Source organism: Nesoenas mayeri (genome assembly GCF_963082525.1).
Source record: "Nesoenas mayeri genome assembly, chromosome: 19".
NCBI classification, from domain to species: domain Eukaryota; kingdom Metazoa; phylum Chordata; class Aves; order Columbiformes; family Columbidae; genus Nesoenas; species Nesoenas mayeri.
The window spans coordinates 10,542,725-10,565,802 of NC_137568.1; the positions used below are offsets into that span (position 1 = coordinate 10,542,725).

A 23,078-nucleotide genomic window follows, 5' to 3' on the forward strand; every position below is an offset into this window, starting at 1 on the left:
ATGACATTATTTTATCAAATGTATCATGTGTGGAGGGAACCAACCGATATTTTTGGTTGGTTGGCTAAAGCCAAGTGTTGTGCTGCTGCCACGTCTTGTGTTTCAAATGAAATACGTGGTCGAGTTTCTGCTCTCAAGCTCTTTGCTGAAAGGGCTCGTCCAGGTTATTTTCAACCTGGTCCCTTCTCTCCAGTGGAGACACACAAGCAAATCCCTGACGTGCGTTGAACAGCCAGCTTGGTACTCAGTATTTAAAATATTGATGATACGTTCTGGCGTAAGCTGCTGTATAAATTATGTATCTCAATATTGCAATGTTAGGTGGGGTGGTTTTATGTTCTTCTTTCTTTTTTGTAAGCTGTTTTCTGCATAAGCCAAGCTCTGCCTCCCCTGGCAAGGGATCACTGGCCGCTTTACAACTGCCTGCAATGTCAACCAGTGTTTTGCAGCAAAACGTGAATTTCTCCTTGTCACTGTTTATGGAGCTGAGATGTTTTCCACAGCAGCCCTCGGATTTGGCAGCCGTGCTGTGGGCACTAAATCTCTGACAATACTCGGACCAAGTCGTGCTTGTTCATAGAGCCAGCGCTCGGCGTTCTCTGTCTCGGTAATCAGAATCGTGAACTGTATGAATTCTGCGTGTGTGCGAACGCTGCTGTGAATCGTTTCCCCAGCCTCTGTGCAGAGCACTTTGCTGTGGGAAGGAGCCGCCTCTTCTTGCTGAAATTAGGATTTAATTCCCATCAGATGACCTGAAACTCAACCCAGTGAAGTTCTGATTCCAGGTCATGCCTGTTCCTCTGGGGGCTGTTTCTGAAGAATCACAGCCTCGTCTCCACACTTTTTGTGCTGAAACAGTTATATCAAATTAATACCATTTGCGATGGCGCTCTGATTCTGAAAGCCAAGCTCTTTTGGGTTGTTTTGAACGCTTTTATATGTGATTTATACCTGATTTTGTGCGCTGCGCTCAGCCACCTGAGGAGGGAACAACCACCACCTGGAATGGCTCTGAACAGACCATGGTGGGCTTTGTTAAGCCTGATATTCCTAAAGCAATTGCACCAAGGGCCATGTAGGCTTCTAGTTAAGTTCTTGTTGAGTAAAGCCCTGGTTAGAGCTGGGTTGGTGGTGTACTGGTCAGCAGTGACCGGCAGGCTCTGGGAACATCAGTGGTGTGTCTGATGTCCAGCTGGTGGGATGAGCCTTCACAGAGCTCTAGATTTACCAAAACACCTCATCGCGTGTTGCTGCATGTAGGTTGGGTGGCCGAGCCTCTTCCTTCCTGTTAAAGCAACCGGGTGCTTACGCAATAACTGACATAAGGGAGCAACAACCCAGCGGAGCTTCACCCAAAGAGACGCCCCGCGGCAGCAGGAGCCAATTCCTGCAGGGCTGAGCTCTGCGCCTGGAGTGAGCAGAGCCCTGCGAAACAGCTGGGAATGGGGCAGGACAGCAGAAACTTGGCTGGGAATGGGGCAGGACGACAGAAACATGGCTGGGAATGGGGCAGGATGACAGAAACGTGGCTGGGAATGGGGCAGGACAACAGAAACGTGGCTGGGAATGGGGCAAGACGACAGAAACATGGCTGGGAATGGGGCAAAACAAGAAAGGTGATAGCGTGGAGTTACTTCTGGCCAGCCCACCTAACACTCTATTTTCCACACAAGCTGAAATGTTTTTGCTGCGTGTGAAATGTGAATTACTAGATTAAATTAGTAAAAAGGGTTCGGGTAGACCGACTCCCACGCGGTTCTGCGATAGCATTTTATTTGTGCCTTCAGATAGCAGTAGATTTCTGTTCTCTGCTTCCGCCCCCTGTGTGTTTAACATGCTTAAGAATGAGGGCAAGACACGTTTTCCTGCTCGAGTGCAGCTCCCCCCATCAGCAGCTTCCTGGGCTCTGGGATTCGTGTTCACTCGCTCCTGCAAGAGCCGAGCGAGCCTCATTCCAGCCGGCGTGGCAAGGTCCTCACACCCGAGTTCAGCAAACAACCTTCAGATCATTCCAAGATAAGACTCAGAACATCCAGCAGCGCTGAGATGCAGCGAGACCGGAGCCACGTGTCCCCGCACATGCAGCAAGGCTGCTCCACTGCGTTGGAACCCCAGGGTTTGATGAATTGCTGAGCACTCGATGTGACACACGGGGACCTGAGGCTGGCTGCTGGGAGCACAGGTCGCTCCACTGGACTCCCTACCGAGGTTAATATTTAAAGCCGACGTCCTCCGGGAGCAGCGGGTCGTGCGTTTGCTGCTCCACGGGCGAGGAGGCTGGAGGGCACTGGGGAGCGAGACGGGAACGCGGTTGTCAGCAGATGCAGTAAGTGAATAAATCTCATTTCTCTGCCTGGATGGTTTGAAATGTGGTGACCTAGTACAATGACGCTGATCGGCGCAGACTGTTTTTTATTAACTGAGGACTAACAGAGCAGGGGGAAGCACAAGACCCTCTGCATCCAGCCAAGTGACTTTCCCCACTCCCTATCCCAAAATTCAATATAGCTCATCCTACGAGCACAGAAGATGCAAACTCGTTTCTCAGGCTTCTTGCACTGCCGGGCAGCAATGCCCACAGCCCAAATCCCTGCCCAATTCCCATTGCTCTCCCCTCCAGCACCAGCCCAAACCTGGGGTGGCTTTTACCACATTGTGTCCTGTGTTCCCTCCCGTGTTGCTGCAGCCTGGAAGAGTCAACTCCTCCGAGGCAGAAGAAAGCCACCCCTCTATCAAAGCCAAAGGGGAAGCAGTAGTGGAAATACTGTTAACAGTCCCCAGACGGCCGTCTGCACTGATTGAGAGAATGATGGAGCGTTTCCGTGCTGCCCGCGTACCACGCAAATGATGCTTGTGGGATGACACCAGCCGTGACTAATTTACCTCCAGCCTCTCGCCTCATTGGGCTGTTACGGCACAAGCACTTCCACAATTCGGGGGTGTGATCACCAGCCCTGCCGTGAGGTTCAATTCTGGGCGCCCTGTGGACCCACAGCCTTTGCCTGGGAGTTGTTCTTTGTTTTCAGCTTTTATGCAAAGAAAAGGCAATGTCTATAAGCGATACGGCTCTTCGCTGAGTTGCTGAGGCATAATATTTTACACTTTTTGTGTGTGAGCTGATTATTTTATATGAATCCAAAGTCTAACAGTGGGAGCAGCTGTGGCTCGGTGACTGTTTCCTGCTGTAGCCGTTTTCCCTGAAGAAAAAAGAAGCAAACAAACAAGCAAAAAGCTTAAGTGAAACCAGCATTTTCGAAGCATTACTAACATTAGGATTTGCAGGGGGGCGAGTTGAGCAAACCTGCAGCAGCAGCAGCCTCCTTACGTCATGTCTGCCAAAAATTGCCTAGAATTAAGGGGAAAGCTTCCTCTTTCCTTGGTGCGGATGACCCAGGCAGACTCTCCCCCCGCTCTCTCCCATCCCCATTTGCAGAACTTCAGGAGGAAAGGGGATGTGATGCAGCTCGTGCCCAGCAAAGCAGGACTGTGCAGAGCGGTGGCACCAAATATTGCTAAATATTTGTTGCCAGCATGTAGCAAATCCTGAATCCTCCTCTGCTTTCCAGTGAAATGTCGCCTTTCATTGCACTTGCAATAAAGCGCACAATCATCTCTACTGTGTCTTATCTGGGGATGCCGCTGGGGAACGGGAACATTTCTACATGTACAAGAATCAGCAGCGAGTCACCGTGGCTGTGTCCTTGTCGTGCCAAAGCACTGTGGGACAACTGCAATGTGTCTTCCTTTAGAAAGGCAACCCCGATTGCCCGAGGCAGCGGGGTAGATACACGGGGGCACGTTACAAATGCCATCTGGCAATGGGTGCGTGTATTTCCCTCCTGAGAAACCGATAGAAATTTGGAATTCGTTAAAAACTGAAATAAGTGGGAACATTGCAGCTCTGAGGAAGGGCTGTGAAGCGAGCTGAGTGACCTGAGCGATGAGCAGAGGGGACCTGAGGCTCTTTGTCACTCATCAAAGTGGCAGGAGACGGTTCCCGGTGCCTTGTGCTGTGTGATTATCGCTCCCTGTCCCTCCAGCTCCATCCAGCTCCAGCGGCTGCTGGATTCTGTCCTTTCCATTCCCAGAAGTCGTCCCCTTGCAGCTGGCAGGACGATCCAAGAGCCGCGGGCTCCCGCTTCGCACATCTGCAAAGTCTGAGGGATAAACTCCCCACGTTGATGCAGCTGGAGGTTTTGCCTTTTGTTGAGCGTAATTATGTAGGATTTAGTCCCCAGCTTCAACAGTAAAGATCAGACTCTTGCCAAGCCTGTTTAAGACAAATTTTCTTCGGGTATAGTAATAAAATCTGCCGTTTGCGCATTCTTAATGGCGATTTTAATCTGATGTGGTCTACGAGGAATTTTGCTGAGCCCACTTAGTGTCCATAGGGCTAGGAAGATTTTTCCCACTAGCAGTCAACAAAGGACTCAAGCATCTACATTTCGCACTGTCCTCTCTGCTTTTGTAAAGTAATATGTCAATGATTTGTGAACCAAAAAATCTGGGCTGGTTTGTCCTGAGGCCCAAGTCTGCAAAGGGAGCTTGGTCTTGAAAGTTTGAATATGATTGTGTCAGAATGCTCGGGCTGTCCAGCTCAGTAATGTGTATTTACATATATAAAATACTTGTGGTAGTTCACAGCTTTTCTCTATATTGCTGCTTCTTTCCTGAAAATAGCCTTTTTTTTTGTTCTTTTTTTTCTGTCCAAGGGACCCCTTGAAACATTTAAAGCAGAAAAAGCCCAGAGATGCTTTTGGTATTGTGGGAATAACCCTGATGAGTCTTGGAATTTCATCACTGGACAAGCTGCTTTGAGAAAAGCAGCACAGCTTTCAAGTGTCGAAAACTAAAATGACTTTCAAAATATGAACAACCAGCTCAATAATAGGAAAAGGGCCAGATCACGCTCGCCGCTCTGGTGTGCTGCAGGGCCAGCAGAGACGCCCAGTGTCTAGCGGTTTGCTTTATGCAGTTTTTAGAAGAATGATGAATTTCCAGCTCACTTCTAGGTCATTTGGAAAAGGCAGGAACACGGGCAGTATTGATTCACCGCGCCTCTTAGGCACCTTTTCCTTTGGCAAGTTTCCCCAGCAGATCAAATGAAAGAGGGGAATTCCTAAGAAATTCCTGTCCCTTGCCATAGGGGAAAAAACAGTGCACTGAATTGTTTTTACATACTGAAAATTGTAATTGCATGTGAACGACTGGATACGAGAGATTATTTTGCTGTAAACTGGAAGCAGAAAGTGTGAAAAGGCAGTAGGGAAGGACAGCCCAGCCCAAAGCGACCTCACACCGTGTTCCAAGCCGGAGTTTGCCCCCTGGTCGCAGCAGGATTCTCTGATGCCTGACCCCTACCACACATAAATATGGGGGTTTCTCCTTCCCTCACAAAACAAGGTTTGTGTTCATTGAAGCCGTTGTGTATTAGATGTTCCTAAAGGCATCGTGCTTTAAAAAAATCACATTCGTATAGTGGCGAGGTGACCGTGCAGGCTCAGCTGGGAGGATGTGTGGGCATGGACAGTAGCAACTCTGCAGGGACTTCAGTGAGAAACAAAGCTTTAGTGAGAATCATAGAATATAGCTTTAAATATCATAGAATAACGCTTTAAAAAGCTGAAAGGTAAGGATGGCAGTGGGGGCTGGAGATCACACCACCTGTGGAGCTTTGTCATCCCAACCATGACGCCCATCATCTCCATCCCAGGGCTGGCGTCTGTTCTCTGGTGGGTCACCTGCGTTTGGAGAGGAGAGGGTCCCCAAGCGCCGGCAGCCCACGGTGGCTCTCTCGGCTCTTGCAGGTAGTTGCCAGTGCTTAATTAGAGTTCCCGGCTTAATTAGGGTGCCCGGTCCCCCGTGACACCTGTCCCGAGTGGCCGGGGTGGGACCGGCGCAGGGCGGCGGCGGGGCCGGCAGGGGGCGCCCGCGGGCTGCGCAGCCGGGCGGGGCGCGGGGGGAGCGGGGGCGGCTGCAGCGCGGCTACCGGGGGGACTGCGGTTCGAGACCCGCTTGGGACGAGCGGCCCCGCTGCCCGAATTTTCTACCCCACCCGGAGCAGCGGCACCGGCGGCTGTGCTGGGGCTTGGCGGGGGGACAGCAGGCACCTTCCCCCTCCCCGCAGCTGCTCCGGTTTGAGGTGGTGCGAGCCTGGCCCAGGTTGGCCAGAGAGGTGGTGGATGCCCCATCCCTGGAGACATCCCAGGCCAGGCTGGACGGGACTCTGAGCAACCTGAGCTGGTGAAGATGTCCCTGACCATGGCAGGGGTGGCACTGGATGAACTTTGAAGGTCCCTTCAACCCAAACTGTTCTATGATTGATGAGTGTTCGGCACCAACAGCCTCTATTTTGCTGCTTCTCATGTCCCACCAGGTGTGAGCCCGGGGCCCGTCCTGCAGTGGGGGGTGCGATGGGGTGGAGGGGGCTGAGGCAGCACAGGTGTGAGCATTTGCCCAACGCCAGCTGTGCGTTGGCCCCTGACTCATGAAACTGGGCATGTTTCTGGTCTCCGTCACTGCCCATGGCTGCAGGGCAGGGCTCCAAGCACCTGGAGAAATCAGGCAGACATCCCCTGGATCTCTGCCTGGTTTGTTTGTGCAAGCTGCTGTAGGCTCTGATCCCATAGAAAGACATAGGGTATGGAGACTGGGGAGACATGGAAGCTGACCCCCAAACTCCTCTTTCCCCCTGTTCTGCAGCACAGCACTGCTGCCCCATGGCAGAGCCCTCCTGCTCCAGCAGGACAGATGCAGGAGGTTGGTTCTAGTGACCCAGGAGAGCTGGAAGAGCCTGGACCTGCAGCACCAGTGCCAGCACCGCCACCCAGCTGCTTCCCAGCAAAGTCACCCACTGCCCAGCCCAAAACAGCGCTCGTGGATGTCAGTGCATCTTCAAAGCTGTAGCATCACCTGTCCTGGGGACCGGGGTGTCCAGGAGCAATGTGTTTTCCTCAGGATGCTCTGGGCAGATTTCCGGCCACCATTCTCCCTGGGAACTGTGTCCCTGGCTGGATGTGTGTGTGTTTCATGGTGGGGAGACCCCCCAAGCCCCGGGAAGGGGTTCCTGCCCGATCTGGTGCGAGCTGGACCTGGAAACCATCACCTCACGCGTGGGATTCCGTTGCAACACCGCTGGTGTGCAGCACTCAGCCTCGGCTTTTAACTTCTTGCAGGATGAGTTTCACAACCCCTACGTTAGTTTGTGTTTCAGCTGTTGCTGTAGATACTGTAGCTCCTGTCTGTGCATGTTTTCTTGTTTTTCTCATCTTTCTACCGTCTCACAGACGTAAAAAACTGAAGGAGCACGTAAGTTCAGGGTTTCCAAAGGAAACTGTGGTCTGAGACATGCAAAGAAATGTCAGTGGTAGGGAGTTATACTTGTGGTTACTAACAAACTGTTTATTTGTTTTGCTAAGTAGAAGCAGGTGTTACAGAGGAGTCCGTATTTGGGGAAAGAGGCAGAAGGGTTGTGCTGCTCACAGGGGTTGAGAACCTTCTGGCCAGTGTTAACCATATTGTTTTTAAGTACAAAAAGCAGAATGCAGTGGAGAGAGAATAGTTCTGCTTTAGTATTTCAACATTAAAATCTTTCAACTTTCTTATTTCTTTTTCATTTAATGCGTTTCATCTTGAAGACTTTACTATCAAGGAATGGATGAAGATGACAGCAAAACAGTGGTAGGAGCCCAAAAGCGTTCACCAAAGCCCCCAGAAGGAGAGCTGCAAGGGTTATTAAAATGCTTTGATGTGCTGCGTGTAAGCAGAGTGTATAGTATATGCAGAAAAGCTCATATATTTAGAGGGTTACTTTCTGTCATTTACTACGGACTATTTTAAAATTTACTGTCTGACAAGAAACTACCAGTGCACTAAAAATTCTTCGCTGAAAAGCTCATGTTTGTATCATCTCTTGGCTGACACCGGTTGCTAATGTGATGCTACAGTATTTGGTCTCCGCTGATGCCACGTGTGTCCAGGAATGTTTGTGTTCATCGCTCTCCAGCACTCGTGTTCCGAGCGGGGTCTGGGGTGTGCTCAGCTGCAGGCAACGGGTGCTCTTTAATCCCTTGTATTTTATCACACTCTAATAGTAAAATTGCAGGAGTGGGAGTCCCTGTGTAGAAATAAAAGGGTATTTGCGGGTGAAAGGGGTGATTGTGGATGAACAGCTGGGTGTTGGGTATGTGGGAAGGGACAGATGTGCTGTCCCCAAGAGTCACCCAGACCAGGGTCTGTCCATGGCTGGGCTGCAAAAGGAGAGGAGCACAGCTCTGGTTGCGCCTCAGAGTTTGCGTGAAGATCAACAGAAGACGCTTTGAACCTTAATCCAGGTTATTTACATAGTTTGTCTTTTTTTTTTTTTATTATTTTAAATCAGGTTCACAGATTTAATTGGCGCTTTGTGCAAGAGGTTTAATTTCCTGTGTCAGGATGTTATTTTTATTAATAATTACCGTGAGCAGGGTTTAGTTGGGCTCTGTTTTCCTTGCCATTGCCCAGGTGATGCTTCCTCCTCCGTGCTGCTAAATTGACTCTGCGGTACCGGGGCCCCGGATCAGGCTGACGGGGCAGAGTTCCCACTGGGTACCGTTTTCAGGATTAATTTGTACTCTCTGCTTCACAAGTCTCCTTTCATTCTACCTTCCTGATCTTACACACTGTGAGCAATTAAATCCTCTAAAGCGCGTGAATTATCTGCTATTAAAAGTACGCACCAGAGTGCATCTATATATTTTTTTTAATTACTCTGTTGGAAAAGAATCACTTATACATTCTGATATTTATTGCTGTTGTTTCCTTGCTTATTAAAATGGAATTTCACATGAACATATAGTTTATGTCCAGTTATCACTTTATACACCCTTAACTGACCATTTTGGCCCCAAAGGTGCTTTTACCAAAGGGAAATCCAACGTGTAGCTCAGGCTGCAAGATCAGTGTTTAGCCCTTAAGACACACAGGTTGAAATTCCTGCCTCATTCAAAGCTGTGCAAAAGAATTTGAATAAAAATACCTGAGATATGCAGATTTCCATGTAGATTTCCAGGGTAGGGCCTCACTCCATGAAAATGTTTTATGAACTAAAGCTTGAATGCGGTTTAATATTTAGAGATTTGGGTGATGTGTGTGCAGCAGGGTTTGCTCTGCCTGCTGGTAGGAGCACGTTTCCACCTTCTCTTTGCCGAGTGCTCTTGATTGCGATATTGGAAGAAGCTGTGAAGGGCTCTGACCCCTCACTGGTGGTGGCAGGAGAGCAGCCAGCAAAAGGGAGAAGCAACAAAGATGTCTTTGTCTGCAGACTCCTTTCCAGGTATGGTTTATTTAATGTATTTTTATTTGGGGGAATCTCCTGAGTTATTGAAGGCAAAGTCTTGCAAAGCTGGAGGGTTTCTGTGCAGGTGAGGGGGCACATGAGTGTCGCTGAAGGTGCAGTTCGGGGTTTTCAAGCGAGGGCAGAGACAAAACTCTGTGGATTATGTGCAGCCCGTGTGTGAGCAGAAAGGGGCCGTGTTGTGGGGAATGTCTGTGTGTTTGTTGTTCAAGGGCTTGCTGGGGGTTGGGGAGCGGATGGGGGTGGGATGGGGGCTGAAGTGCCCGGTGTCCTTCGCCTGGTGGGACCGGTCGCCAGGAGCCCGTCCCTGTGGCCCCTGATAGCGCCCGGGGTGCCCCACAGCGGGTGTGGGTCCTGCTGTGGGTGCCTGGTGCTGATAAGCTGTTGTTGCTGCAGCCCCGAGGGTGTGAGGGAGGAAGATAGCGGCGCATGGGGGGGTTGGTGGCTGTTATTTGGTACAACCAGGGTGAATTCAGGGCTGTGGCTGCAGCAGGAGGAGGGGAAGGAAGTGATTTTTGCAGTGAGTGTGTGGGAAGGAATTGGCTTTTCTGGGGGTTCAGCCCCAAGCAGGGCACAGGCTGTTGCTCCGTGTGTGTTTTCCAATTTCAAGTTTCCCAGTTGCATGTTGCAATATTTGGCAAAGGCTCTTTTGTCCCCCGTGGAGGCACATCCTGTCCTGCATCCCCAGGGATGCATCCTGTCCCCGCCGTGCTTGGCTTCTGGTTTTGAGCGGTGGAGGACACCTTGTCCTGCTCTTCCCTCATCTCTGTGCAAACCACAACCTGCTTTCCCATCTGGGACGAGTTCTCTAGGAGAACGCAACGTGGGAATGTCAAGGTGTAGTAATTGCTGTGCCAGGTCCTGCCTGAGGATGCTGCACCTTGAGTAGAAGCGGCCGCGTGCGTCAAGGTGTCCTCAAGTCACCGATGTGGTCCCAGGGCTATGGACATGACACGCAGCTGCGGTCACCCCAGTTGAGAGAAGCAGGGATGCAGATTTGCCAGGGGAAGGATTTGGGTAACTTTGGCCAAGCACATAAAAGCCTCCAGCGTCAGGTTTGTACAAATGGCAGCGTCATAATCATTTTGGTTGGAAGAGACGCTTGAAATCATCGAGTCCAACCATAACCAAAATCTGCCACTAAACCATGTCCGTAAGAGCCTCATCTGCGTGTTTTTAAACATGTGGGGACTAAAGTGAATTAGCAGAGGGGCAGGATGGCAGGTCCCAGCGTTGCAGGAGCTCGGGGTGATGCTCGGTGTCCCATTTGCTGTCACCCAACTCGGTCTCGCTGCTGCGCGGCTCTTTGGGGCTGGTTTGGGCTGTTCCTCTGCCAGGCTGACTATGGCAAGCAGCCGGCAGCGGATCAAGTAGAAAAAGACGTTCACAACATTAATGAAAGCTTTGACAAAAAGGAAGCGAGGGAAACTATTGTCTCCTCGGCCTTATTCACATAATGTCTGCGTGTAATAAGTCTTCTGGTTATGCTTGTGGCTTCTGTGACAAAGCAGTGATTTAGGGGTCTGTCTTTACAGAGGCAGAGCTGCTCACATGGGCCAAAGTGCTGGCGAGTAATATTTTACCACAAATTGTTGTAACTGGAGCTTGACAACTGCAGGAGGAAGGAGGGTGGGGGTTGGCATTTGATTTATTACCCGACTTACTGCAATTTGCAAGAGCGAGCTTTATGCTGGCGCGGCCACGGATTTGCAAATCCTGCGAGTAAAAGTCCGTGTGAGTGAAACCGGGGAGGGGAAAACTCTTGTATGTGGCTGTGAGGATCTGCAGAGGTGCCCGGAGCAGCGGGAGGTGCGAACGCACCGCGGCCGCAACCCGGCTCCTGCAGCCGCAACCCGGCTCCTGCAGCCGCAACCCGGCTCCTGCAGCCGCAACCCGGCTCCTGCAGCCGCAACCCGGCTCCTGCAGCCGCTGGCATCGCGGGATGCCGCAGCCTTTCCCGCGCATCCCCGCTGGGGACCAGGGGTCCTGTCTTTTGCTGGGGACACCACGAGCAAAGTGATTCCACTGGGCAGCGGCGCTTTCTCTCTCAGCCTTCAAACAAAGCCAGGAGTTAAAGGGATGTTTTCCTAAACCCGACCTGTGAAGCACCTTTAAGAGGAGCTGGAGGGAGGAAGGCTGCTGCTCGGGCTTGCATCACCCTGAAAATTCAGGTCATGTTTACTACGGGCAGCTGGAAAATGATGATCTCAGATGCTAACAAGTAACATCTGAAGGGAAGCATTAAAACATTCGAGCTGTTTTGTAAGCACCTACTTGACTTTTTTTCCAAAACCAGTTTAGCTATTTTTAAAGATTCATTTCTCCCCTTAAGTGCCTGATGTCGGCTTATCTCAAATAAGTGAAAAAGAACAAGAGGTTGCCCTTCCTTTTAGTTTCCAATGAACAAATGATTTTGTTGGGTTTTTTTCTTTTAAAAAAAAAGACCCCAAGCCAACAAACCGCCCCAATGTAGAGTTTCCTTTCTGCTTCGGAAGGACAGCTATGCACGGTCTGAGGGCTTTTTGTCCTTCTGCAAGCTGACCTTGTGTAATTTCCTTTATTTACATTTGGCTAGCACTGGCCTCATTGACTGCAAGAGTTTATACAACCACTTTTGAGATGAATACCGAGGCTCGCAGGAGTGAGTTCTGCCCCTTATTTACTGGTAAAAGCAGACATACAATGCTACTAAATAAGTATTCTCAGCCTATTTTGTTCTGGCCATAATGCCTTCATGCCAGCATAGCGGAGGTTGTGGGCAATTAATTTAAACCAGGTGGGAAAAATTACTCAAAATTGTTTCTGTGCAGGGGAGGCATCTGATAGTGTTACAGTATTATGTGCTTTTATTTATGTGGACAGCATGCAGCCTTTGTAATGCTTTTTGGCTTTTTTTCATTCTGGTCGGTTGGTTGTTTTTGAGGAAGCTGTTGCAAATAGTGTTTGCTCACTGCTGTAATTGAGCCAGAGTCAAATTTGGAGACAGATTAGCTTCCTGGGACTTTGGTATTTGCGTTAAGCCTGTGCCGCTTGCATACGTGATCACCTCTGTTCTGGGACTTTTGAAAACAAATTGTACTTAGTAAGTATCGGTTGTGTGATGATGCCTTCAACAAGTAGCTCAGAGGAGAACCTACTCCATGCATTATTGATATTTGGAGTTAAGCAGCACGGCAGCTTGTAGGGTTTGGTGGTGCTGGGAGTTACGGGCAAAGCGGGGAAGGGCGGATCTCAGCCGCTCTAAAAAGAAATCAGGTTTGAGGGAGAGAAAATTGCCCCCTTAGCGCAACTATCCTGCTATTTAGTAGCTTGATTTCTGAGCCGCCTCGCCTGGCACGGAGAAAGTATTCTGCAATTCAAAGAGATGATAAAATAATTACATGATTGCATGCTTCTTGAAGGCATGGGGATAATGTTCCTAAGTGCCACCAATTCAGTCCCGGCTCAGAAGAAAAGGCTCCTCCTAATCAGGGCTCCCCGGGTGAGGGTTTACAAGAGCACCCTTGAGGTCAGCGCTAATCCACCAGCTCCCAAGCAACTCCGCTAAAGGAATGTGGGGTTGCCCAATTTGCAGGGTAAACACGGTCCTTAGGGCTGGGGAAGCGGCGTGTGGCTGCGAGAGCCCGCGGGACGAGAGGACGGAGGAAAGGGAGAGGAGGAAAGTTTCTTCATTTTATTTAAAAAAAAAAAAAAGGAAAAAAAATTATTGCAAAACTCAGTGTTTTAGAGTATTTCCAGAGTCCACTAGGTACGGTACAAACACACCGGTACATCCCGCTTCGAGCGCATTAAAGCCGGCTCCTGAGTCTGCTGCCCGCACACACACATTCGCACTCGCTCCCCTGCTCGTGCGGCGACACAGACAGGGACAGAAACGTACTGTGAGGTCAGTGACAAACGGATCGTTTCATCTGGATTGGAAATTGTTGTACAAAATAAAAGGAAAACTAATGAAATTACAGTAGAACCTCGCAAATCTGCAGAACAGGGAGCTTCCACACACACGCAAAACCCGCACGCCTTATTCCACTTCCAAGCAGAGTCGTAATAGCAAAGTGCTGTAGTGAGGTCTCGTATCACAAAGACTTCCATAATCTTACAATTATAGGCTACAGAACATTTACCAAAACGCTTGAAGTATCATAAATTAACAATAAATTAAAAAGAAAAAAAAGAAAAGCACATCTGAACGCGACGTCGTTGTTTTTGTTCGTGTACTCACTGGTTCACAAAACTCGAGTTGTGGGTTGGGGATGTTCCAGTCCTGGGGGCAACGCTGCGAGGTTCTGCTGGCCGGGTAAAGTGCTGAGGCAGAGAAAGGACGCGAGACCGCGGGTCCCGGGCAGTGAGGATGAATTGCTTGAGTAGCTCTAGTAGCCACTTGCTTGCAAGAGTGCCTGCTTTTCTTTTTTTGTTTGTTTTTTTTGGACATCTAAGACAGAAAAAACAAATCAAGCACCTTCCCCCCACCCCCCTTCAAAAAAAAAAGGCTTTTTTTTCTTTTTAAGGAAAAAACAGATTGTCCCACATTTCTATGGCTGGTAAAATACAGACAGGTCAGCGTAGCAGTTAATGCGTGATGCCACTTCCACTTAAATACACAGAAATGTTGGTTTGAGGTTTGGTTTTTCCACCACCCCCAAAACCAAACCAGACTTATTGTTATTTGTCCCCCTGAGTTGCCGAGAGGCGTTAAGATGCACAGAGGTGGGTAAGCAGCAAGCTTGTGTCACCGGGAATCTCTCCCATTAAGACTAAATGAACAGCTAATATGTTGGTTTTCATTGTTCCCTTTGCAGCTTCCATGTGCACAGGCTCTGCTTGGCTTCTCACTGAAGTCAAAACTGACTTTGGGAGAGCCAGGGAAGGGGGTACAGCCCGGACCACCACGCTTGGGGATGGGTACCGGGGTCCCACGTCCACTGGGGATACAGCAGAGATTTCCTTGTGCACCTGTAAGTGAAGGTTTGGGGTCCATTAAGACAGGCTGGGCTGGGTACGGCAGCAGAGCCGGGTCCATGGACACCAGCTCAGGCCTTTTGGAAAGAGATGCTGGATCTGTGGTTTATTATTATTTTTTTCCTTATTAGATAACAACTGGGTTATCTAAGACCTACCTATTAAAAACAGCTACCCTAGGCTGTAAGTTTCCCAACAATTTCACAAGCTAGCAATACAAGATGGGTATTGAAGAGATCAATGGAAAGACAGCTTTCTGTTCCGCAAAAGATGATTTTTCCTCTCCGGTTATTTAAGCTAACCTCCTTTAACAATCTTAGAATAAATTAATAAATACTAGTTAAATTAGACACAGTACATCAGATCTGGCTATTGACAGAAAACAGTTCTCAGGATACCAATCAGGAGAAGAAAAATGATCTTATGAAAGATGTGCAGTAATAACTGGCCATAAAGACATACAGAGCCCTCTGATTTCCCAGCATTTGTGACGTTCAAGTGAATTAGAAGAACCTTAGAAAACCTTAGGTTTAAGTCGGCTGTCTAGCTTAGTCTCCTCCTCAGGTCTAAAACATGAGTCTTCCAGAAGAAGAGTCAGTTGGCGACCGGTGGGGTACGAAATGCTCGTCTCCAGTTCGTATTGTCGGTGTCCTGGCTGTGGCAGAGGGTGTGAGGACAGGCAGTGGCTGAGCTGCTTCTGCCGTCGCTCTTTGTGTTTCTTCTGGGGTCTTTACCTACGGTTGTTATCGGGAAAGCAGGAGTGCGCATCTCATCTGCATGCTGGACACGAGTTATGTGGCTATCCATATTTTCTATGGAGCTTTCCATTGTTGGTTAAAACAGTTCTAATGATTAAAAAAAAAAAAAAAAAGGTTGGTGGCAACTGTTTGCGTTTAAAATTTCCCATTCCCTTCAGAATGTAGTTTTAAAATGTGGAGCAGAGCTGACGTTCTCCCCAGTCTCACGCCGAGCACGTTAGGTGGAGAAGGAGCAGGGCTGGTTTATTTTACGCCGCGCTGTTACAGCCTTTTCCTGAACTTTCTGCCTTTCCAATATCCATTTCAATAAAGTCCTCCGGCAAGTCGGGTGCCACCTCGGCCGCGCTGTCCTGCCCGCGGCACAGCCCGGTCTTGCATGGCCTCACCAGGGACAGGAACACGGCGCCCAGGACCATGCCCGCAGCACACGAGTAAAAGGCTGAGCTGTAGTTTTGTGTCGTATCCACTAAGACACCTGCAGAAAACACATTTACAGCAGTTAGCATCAACTGACTATCCCCTTGTCCTTGCCCGCCCGTCCCTCCTATAGGATTTTTAATCCGCATCATTACATTCGCAACCAAAAGACACTCAATGACAAACAGATGCTGCCTTTTAAGTAAAACCACTCTGTTTGGGGGTATGTAGCATCATCTTCAGGCAAATCAGGGACCCTCTGTGCGCTGCAGGGATGCCAAGCCGAGATGCATCAGTCATCTCTTTATTATGAGGCTTCACCTTTCTGCAGCGTGTGGTAGAAACACATGCACAGTGAAAGCGATTTGTTCCTACTGTTTGCTAGAGCCTGAAGCGGTGCCAGGTTTGGGTTTCCAACAGGAGCAGGGCAGCACTGCAGCGTTTCCCTTCGCTCGAGGTTCCTCGGTGGAATCTGCCTCATCGGTGGGACGCTGCAGAGCTGCATTGCAGCACAATTCTGGCTCCCGGAGCATCCTAACAACACTTCCAGGGCTTTTCGGGTAGTAAAAGCACTGCCAGAGCACTTTCTCAACAGAGATCAGCACCAGTAACTGCCTAACCCACCCAAACCCACAGATCAAAGTTTGAGTTACCTGCAAGGGGTGGTCCAGCCAACCCAGCTAAGCTTTGAATAAAGACGTAGACTCCAGCTGCAGAAGACATCTTTGCGATGCCCACCACATCGTCTTCTGCCAGGAGGGGAATGTGCGTGCCCGCTACCGTTCCCAGCATGAACCCAAAAAATATGCTACATGTCATCAAGCCCCAGAATTCCGAGGCGAAAGGGAAGGCAAACAACGCTACGGAGAGCAGAACGACGCAGATGAGTTCAATGTAGATCTTGCGGATGGGCTGTTTGTTGAGAACCCAGCCAGCTGAAATTCTTCCAAAGACCTCGGCGATGGCCATGGCCGACAGGATGTACGCGGAGTGGTCTTTGCCGATGCCAAGGCTGAGGCTCAAGGGAATGATGTAGAGGGAGGGGGCGAAGAAGCCCAGGGTAGCGAACAGGCCAAAGAATGCATAACAGATAAAGCTATAGTCTCTCATCACAGAAAAGTCCAGTAGTTTGGTTTTTGGTTCTGGAGGGGTGCTGTTATTTTCAACAAGTACCTGTACGTTTTCCTTTGGTTCTTCACTTTTGGGCTCTGCTTTGGTGTTTCCAGGCACATTGCTGGGTGAGGTAGTTATTTCTACTCCTGAGTCTATGGACTCTATTGAGGTGCGTGTTTGCTCGTTTTCAAGCATGTACTTTGTCTCCATGGGCTCCTCCGGAGGCTGCGCTTTCACTTCTTCTTGCTCTTTGATGACGATGGGTCGCAGCAGCGCTCCGCAGACGACGATGCTCAGCTGTAGCACCCCAACAGACAGGAGGCTGTATCTCCAGCCAATCTGCTCCTTCAGAGCAGTGATTGCTAAGGGAAAGAGGGCAGAAGAAGAAGAAAGTGTAACTAGAAAAGCCTGTGGTTACACCAAGGAGCTATTTGAATGTACAGCTAGGGGAGAGACTGAAGCTTCATCACTGGAAGGTCCCAAGGACCTCGCAGAGGCTGAGCATGGGTCCCTCTGCAGCCGCTGCAGACGAGACCTAGAAGTTGCACTTAACATATGGCTAGCAGAGCCATCCTCTAGGTAGCCACTTGTGAGGTCCCAGCGAGCCCAGGATGCGCGAGGGCAAGGGGGGGTTTATTTTTAGTGAACAAGAGCAAACTCAACATTTCGAGTTTCCTCTCAGCTGACCCCACCCTGAAACCAGCTACCAGAGGAAGTCTGAGCTCAGCTCTAAGGTGCATGTTCATTACAAGCCTTCATTTGCAAAGCTGCTTTGCCGTGGGTATGAGCTGAAGACAACGCGTGCACAGACCACCTGATCTGCAGGGGACACGCGGTGATGGGGACGTGCTGCCCGGGGACAGGTCCCCAAAACCCTGCAGCACTTTGGCAGCACATGCGAAGCACGAGCCCACTAACCTTTAGGAGCAGATCTGTATACTGCAAGTGTTTTAAATAGCTGAAGTTTCTCAGTCTTATTTTTAGCCCGCTGGATCTATATAGGGAACCTGGCGGGCTGTGTATCGGGGAGGCACGTCCTGCTCTGGCAGGCGATGCTGGGGAGCGCTCAGCCACCGTTAGACCTGGCTCTAGGATTACTTGTAACCCTGCCTGCCTGACACAAGGTACACTCTGGTATCAATGGCCTTTGGCTCCTGTTTGCTTGGGAAAAGGATGGGAGCAGCGTTGTGATTTAGGCAGGTGCATATAAACCCGTAGCGTACCTGGTGCAAAGGAGAAAACAGCAAAACATTCCCCTGTCGATGCCACTGCTGTGACCAGCGAACGTCTTTTGTCAAAATACTGTGATAAAATGGTGACAGTCGGGAGGAAAGAGAGGCAGTATCCAAGGCCTGTGAATAAATGCCAAAAATTGCCATAACAACAAGTAAGGGAGGGGGAAACACCGATGCGAGAACACGTTAAGTCAGCTTTCCCAGTGGCGAGATTACAGAATCATTTCGGCCAACTCAGCAAGTCACCCTGGAAAAAAAATCATTGGGGAAACCAGAATGTTATTTTTTTTTTAATTGGAGGGGGAAAAAAATATTTAAAAAAAGAAAGAAAAACCAAAATAAAACAAGAGACCCAACCTCCCAAACCTACTAGGTAATTCCTTCTGTTCCCAAACAGCCAGCGGGGTCCGCTTTGAGGACCTCATCTGCTTAAAGAGTTTGAGCCTGTAGCAATTGCTCTCCTAAGCAAGGCAAGCAGCCGGCCATGGATGCAAGCAGGACACCCAGGCCGGATTGGAGAGGGGGAAAAGTAGCAGGCAAAAATAAAGAGAGATGGGGGAGAGGTTAGAGGATTTGGCCCCACGAACAGCTTTCATCTCCCCAGCGATCCCAGTCAAACAGAAGCGACCGGTCCGGCTGCGCTAGCGCCGTGGTCTGCGGGACCCAGTCCTGAGCTGGTCCCCAGGATGACACGGGGCACAAAGCCAAGCGTCCAACCCTGGCCACCACCTCTGCTGGGACGGCGATGGCAGCTCAGAAGGGGCAGCAGTGTTTCTCAAGCACTCCCCATGTCACAGGCAGTAAAACCCCCCCTGGCCAGAAGCCGCAGGTGGCAGCAAAGCGTTGGGCAGGTACAGGAACAGGATGACTCACCAGAGATGACACCGATGGTGACGTACATGTCCACAACAGTGCGGGCGAAGGAGGCGATGACCATGCCGGTGCTGATCAGCACCCCTCCGGCCATCACCACCAAGCGGTGACCGAAGCGATTGCTCAGGACCGTCGACAGAGGTGCTGGGTGAGTGGGAGAGGAAGAGAGACATGGTCAACACCCAAGGCAGCACCTTCACCAGGTACCATCTCCTCCGGGGTGCTCCCGCCTCCTCGCCCAGGTCCCCAGGACATGCCACCTCCCCAGCAATTGGCGTCACACAGCAGAGCATCGCCCCAGAGCCATCCTCGGAGTATTTAGGATGGGCTAAAAATAATCATCAGAAGAGACCAGGACGGGTGTGTGACAGCCTGGGACAAACCTGCAGCAGCATCCACAGGCACCAGTGGATTTCAGTGCAGCTCAAGTTATTTCTAATCATTTTCACTACAGATTTAGGCTTCCAAACTTTCACCCTTTGCTGATGAGAGCCGAACGGGACCAAAGACCATATCCCAGTACTGCACAGCAGCACACGAGATGGGGCTCAAAGGGGCTTTTGGGCTGAGACACAGACATTTCTTGTTATTTCAGGAGCACGCAGCCTTTATGGCTGTTATTTATCATGGAGCCATTAGGGACATAAAAGTCAGAGGTACCGGGTCCCCATATGCTGAGTCAGCAGCACGACTGCCCCTTGCTCTCGCACGGAACGCCTGTTGCCCTTACCTGTGAAGGTCTGTACAAACACACAGATGGATATTATCCAGGATATCCTGCTGTTGGTTTCGTCAAAGCTTTCCATCAGGTCATTAAAGAAGACACCAAACGATTTTATAATGCCGTACGTTAGAGCTTCGACGAAGAAGAAAGCAAAAGCAACTGTCCAACCCCATCCTCCATCAGGCACTTTAGTATAAACATTTGCAGTGGTGCACAGCATTTTGACAGCTTTGACCGTCATTTTTTTTGATCTGGAAAAGAGGGGAGAAAGAGCCAGGCATCAGTTTAAGATGAATTTTCCCAAAAGAGGCCTAACAGCTCTAACATCCCCAACGCAGCACTAGCCCGTCCCTGTGCTGCCAGGGGATTAAATGCAGGAGTTTGGCTGAAGTTTCTGCCTCGGTCACCCCACTGGGCTCGTTTCCTTTGAGCCAGGACCAGAAACTCTCCGCTCAGCACCCGGGCGAGCTGTTCCCATCAGCAAAACCCAGCGCCTGGGAGCTGTCATCTGCATTTCGGTGCGTGGGGGTGGATGGATGCAGTTCGTGAAAGATCCACCGCGGGACCCGGCGCGGGCTCACGGAGCTGCAGGAGCTCCCCAGGAACACCCGTCCCCCCCGCTGCACTCTCCCGCCTGCCATGGGGTGGCTGGTGGCATCTCGGTGCCACCCGTTTGCTGCGGGGTAGGTGTACTATACAACCCACTGTCACACCCCACAGCATCCTACGCCCACCGAGCAGACGCTGGCACTCGGGGTGCTGGTACCTCCTCAGGAACCAGCCCGCTCCCCAAAATGGCTGCTCCAGGGCTGCCTGCAATGCTGTACCTGGTAACAAGAGGTGGGGACGTCCCCTGCTGCCACCAGCTCCCCGTGCTGTCCCCTCCAGCCCTCGGGGGTCACTGCCACACCCCAAGGCATGAGGAGGCTGCAGCCCTATGGGCTGCCAGGGTGGAGATCACCCCGTAATGCACTGGGGGGTCCCTCCAGCCCTGCTGCTGTCATCGGGGGGCTGTGGGTGTGCAGGGACAGTTTTTGTCCTGCCCGGGGCTCCGAGCTCCGTCACACCTGGTGGCGGGGGGAACAAGGACAGTCCGGGGCCAGGCCCCGGCGCTGGCTGCAGCGGCCACCCCGGGAGGGGACCCCGCGGTGGCCGCGTCCCCACGCCCGCCGTGTCCCGGGCACAGCGTGAACCTGCGGCTCTAGCGGGCGGCGTTTCCTCCCTCCCCGGCAGCCACCAGGCATTTCCCTCCTCCATTTTCTACTCCAGATCACCGGCGCGACTTTTCTCGGCAGAGGAAGCCCCGAGCGGCTCCGGCAACGCTTCCCCATCCCACGGGGGAACTTTCTCACGGAGATTCGCTCACTCTTTGCCCAGGCGAGTGCGTGCGCGTCCCCGGTGCCACCGACAACCACCGGGGACCCGTCGGCGGCCCCACGGGAGCCTGGCTGGGGTGGGGGACGCAGGGACCCACCCGAGGGGTCCCCTGAGCGGGGCAGGGGGTGTCTCAGCACCCCGCGGACCCCTCTGCGGTGCAGCACGGTGGGGCAGGGCTGGTGCACGGCTCCTGTGGGGGCTTTTCTGCCGAGGGATAGAGCGAGGCGTGGGCTCCAGCATCCCTCCGGTGCTGCCGGCACCCGGGCTCGCCTGTAGCCCGGGGCGGGCGGGGGGCAGGACCCACCACCGGGTGCCCAGGCGGGAGTTGAGCCTCTGCCTAAAGTTTGTGGGAAGTGCCTGGATACCCCCCCGGGAGAGACAGCGGGGCTGCAATGAATTCCTGTGTCACTGCACAAGGCATGGTGGGGAGATTAGATTAGAAGGAAGCACGCTATTTAGAAGCAGGAAAAAAAAAAAAAGGCAAACCCCAAACTACAAAGCTTGGCGGACATTATGTACGTTTGAAAATTAAAAGAAATTATGATGGGAATTAAAAAAAAAAAATAAATTAAAACGCCAGAGCTCAAGGGCCCGGCGTGGCCCCCCCTTCCCTGCATCACTTTCCGAACATTTCAGACCTGATTTCTGCATTGCCACCGCCGCACCGGCTCCTCGGCGGGCGCCGGGGCCGCCAGCTAAAAATAAAGGGATGCGGAAAAGGGGAGGGGAAGCAAAAGCGGAGGGGAAAAAAAATAATAATAACAAGAATAATTTTTTAAAAGCAAACAAAGCCACCCCCCTTCCCTCCCCCGGAGTCCCCGGGCGGGAGCCCACTCACCGGGCGGCGCTGGGTGCTGCGGCGGGCTAGGGGCTGCGCATGGCCGGGGCAGGGCGGGCGGCGACCCTCGGTGGCGGGGACCGAGGGTGGGAAGGGGACGGGGGGGGGTGAGAGGAGGTGTCCCCGCTGCCCGCCGGCCGCTGCTGCTCCCGCTGCCCGCGGCGGCGGCTGCTCTGCGCTCGCTCCCAGCCCTTATATACCGGCTGGAGCCGGTCTCCGCCGGCGGCTCCGCAGCGCCATGTGCGCGCCGGGCCCGGCTCGCCCCAGCGGCGGCACCGCGTGTGCGGCGGAGGGGGCGGCGCTGGCGGCGGGGGGAGCGCGGTTCCCCCCCATCTCCGTTTCCCCCGGGCCGGCCCCGCTCTGCCCCCCGCCTCGGGCCGGCACCTGCCGGAGCGGGCTGGGCTCCCCCCGGCCGGGGCTGCAGCGGCGCCGGGCACAGCAGGTCCCCGCCGGTTCGGCCGAGCCGGAGCCGCGGCCGCGCTGCGAGGAGGGCGCCGCTTCTCCGGGGGTCGCGGGGTGGGGGAGCGGGGAGAGAACTGCGGGGGCAAAATCTCGGCCGGTGCAAAGGGCGGATGGAGATGTGGGGAGCCCCCGGCGCTCCTCTCGGTGAGAGGGCTTGGGTCCCCCCCGGCGCTTCCCCCTCCCCATGGCGGGGGCTCTCGGAGCGCGCTCCGGTTTGGTGCCGAAGTTTTGAAGCCCTTTGTTTGCAGAAAGGGCCTCGATCTCTTTATGGGAAAGGGATAAGATGGTGCAAGTTGGGGTGCGAGCAAAGGGTTCCCCGGCACACGTTAGGCCCTTGGGGCAGCGGGGCTGGCATCGGCCGCCTGCATCCTTTCGAGCCCCGCAGCAGCGGGATGCGGTGCCGGGAGCATCCCCGGTTGGGACACACAGCAGAGCAGGATCTGCCGTCCCGTTTGTCGTGTGAGGCACTGGGAACGGGGCAGGAGCAGCTGGGATGGGGCCGAGCACATGCAGAAGCCCTGCGCATCGTCACTGAGGATGCTCCCATCCCCTCTGTGCCCCAGCGCTGCCGGCAGCGCACATTGCATTTTTAGGGGAAAACGTCTTCTTCATGTAGTGAACTTCAAAAGCAGTGATTTGTGAGTCAAACTGAAAGCAGGCAAGACCAACTCACCATTTATAAGGGTAGAGGGGGGAGAGCACAGGGTCTTTCCCCCAGTCATCAGTGCCCAGCAAAGGGGGATGCAATTGAAGTGATGAGCTCTTTAGGGTTTCCCCTAAATTTCCCTGAAATCAGTGAAGAAGAGGGAAAAACTGACAGCGCTGCATATCCCAGCTCACTGTGCCACCGCGACCGCTGCATCCCGGTGCCGGCCTCGGTGCGCTGAGCACGTATGGTGCTGCCGGGGAGGTTCTGGAGCCTCACGCTGTTCCTTGGGGTCAGTGGCTTTTGCAAAGGGCTCAGCGTGGAGTGGTGACCAGACCCCTC

At 52.1% G+C, this 23,078-nt stretch overlaps 2 protein-coding genes across 7 annotated transcripts in view; one reads left to right on the forward strand and one right to left on the reverse strand.

The window, feature by feature from the left end:
• Nucleotides 1-8,109: 8,109 nt before the first annotated feature.
• Nucleotides 8,110-23,078, forward strand: part of ARSG (arylsulfatase G) — a 39,181-nt gene continuing 24,212 nt past the window's right edge. For 3 of the 5 annotated variants that reach the window (XM_080356323.1, XM_080356327.1, XM_080356328.1), the window contains exon 1: nucleotides 20,678-20,790. The gene's annotated coding sequence lies outside the window, so the exon portion shown is untranslated. Of the gene's footprint in view, nucleotides 8,334-9,173; nucleotides 9,314-20,677; nucleotides 20,791-23,078 lie in introns of those variants that run through there. The other 2 variants (XM_080356325.1, XM_080356324.1) reach the window with 2 other exon arrangements.
• SLC16A6 (solute carrier family 16 member 6) lies at nucleotides 12,994-21,885 on the reverse strand. Of its 2 annotated transcripts, none has more exons than XM_080356321.1 (6): nucleotides 21,629-21,885; nucleotides 19,420-19,664; nucleotides 18,690-18,833; nucleotides 17,805-17,933; nucleotides 16,122-16,943; nucleotides 12,994-15,526 (listed from the first exon to the last, which is right to left on the reverse strand). In XM_080356321.1, the coding sequence occupies exons 2-6, from the start codon at nucleotides 19,652-19,654 to the stop codon at nucleotides 15,300-15,302; spliced, it is 1,557 nt and encodes a 518-aa protein (XP_080212447.1). In that variant the 5' UTR covers nucleotides 19,655-19,664; nucleotides 21,629-21,885; the 3' UTR covers nucleotides 12,994-15,299. The 2 variants fall into 2 exon arrangements, with proteins under 2 accessions (XP_080212447.1, XP_080212446.1); XM_080356320.1 differs by lacking the exon at nucleotides 21,629-21,885 and adding an exon at nucleotides 20,780-21,589.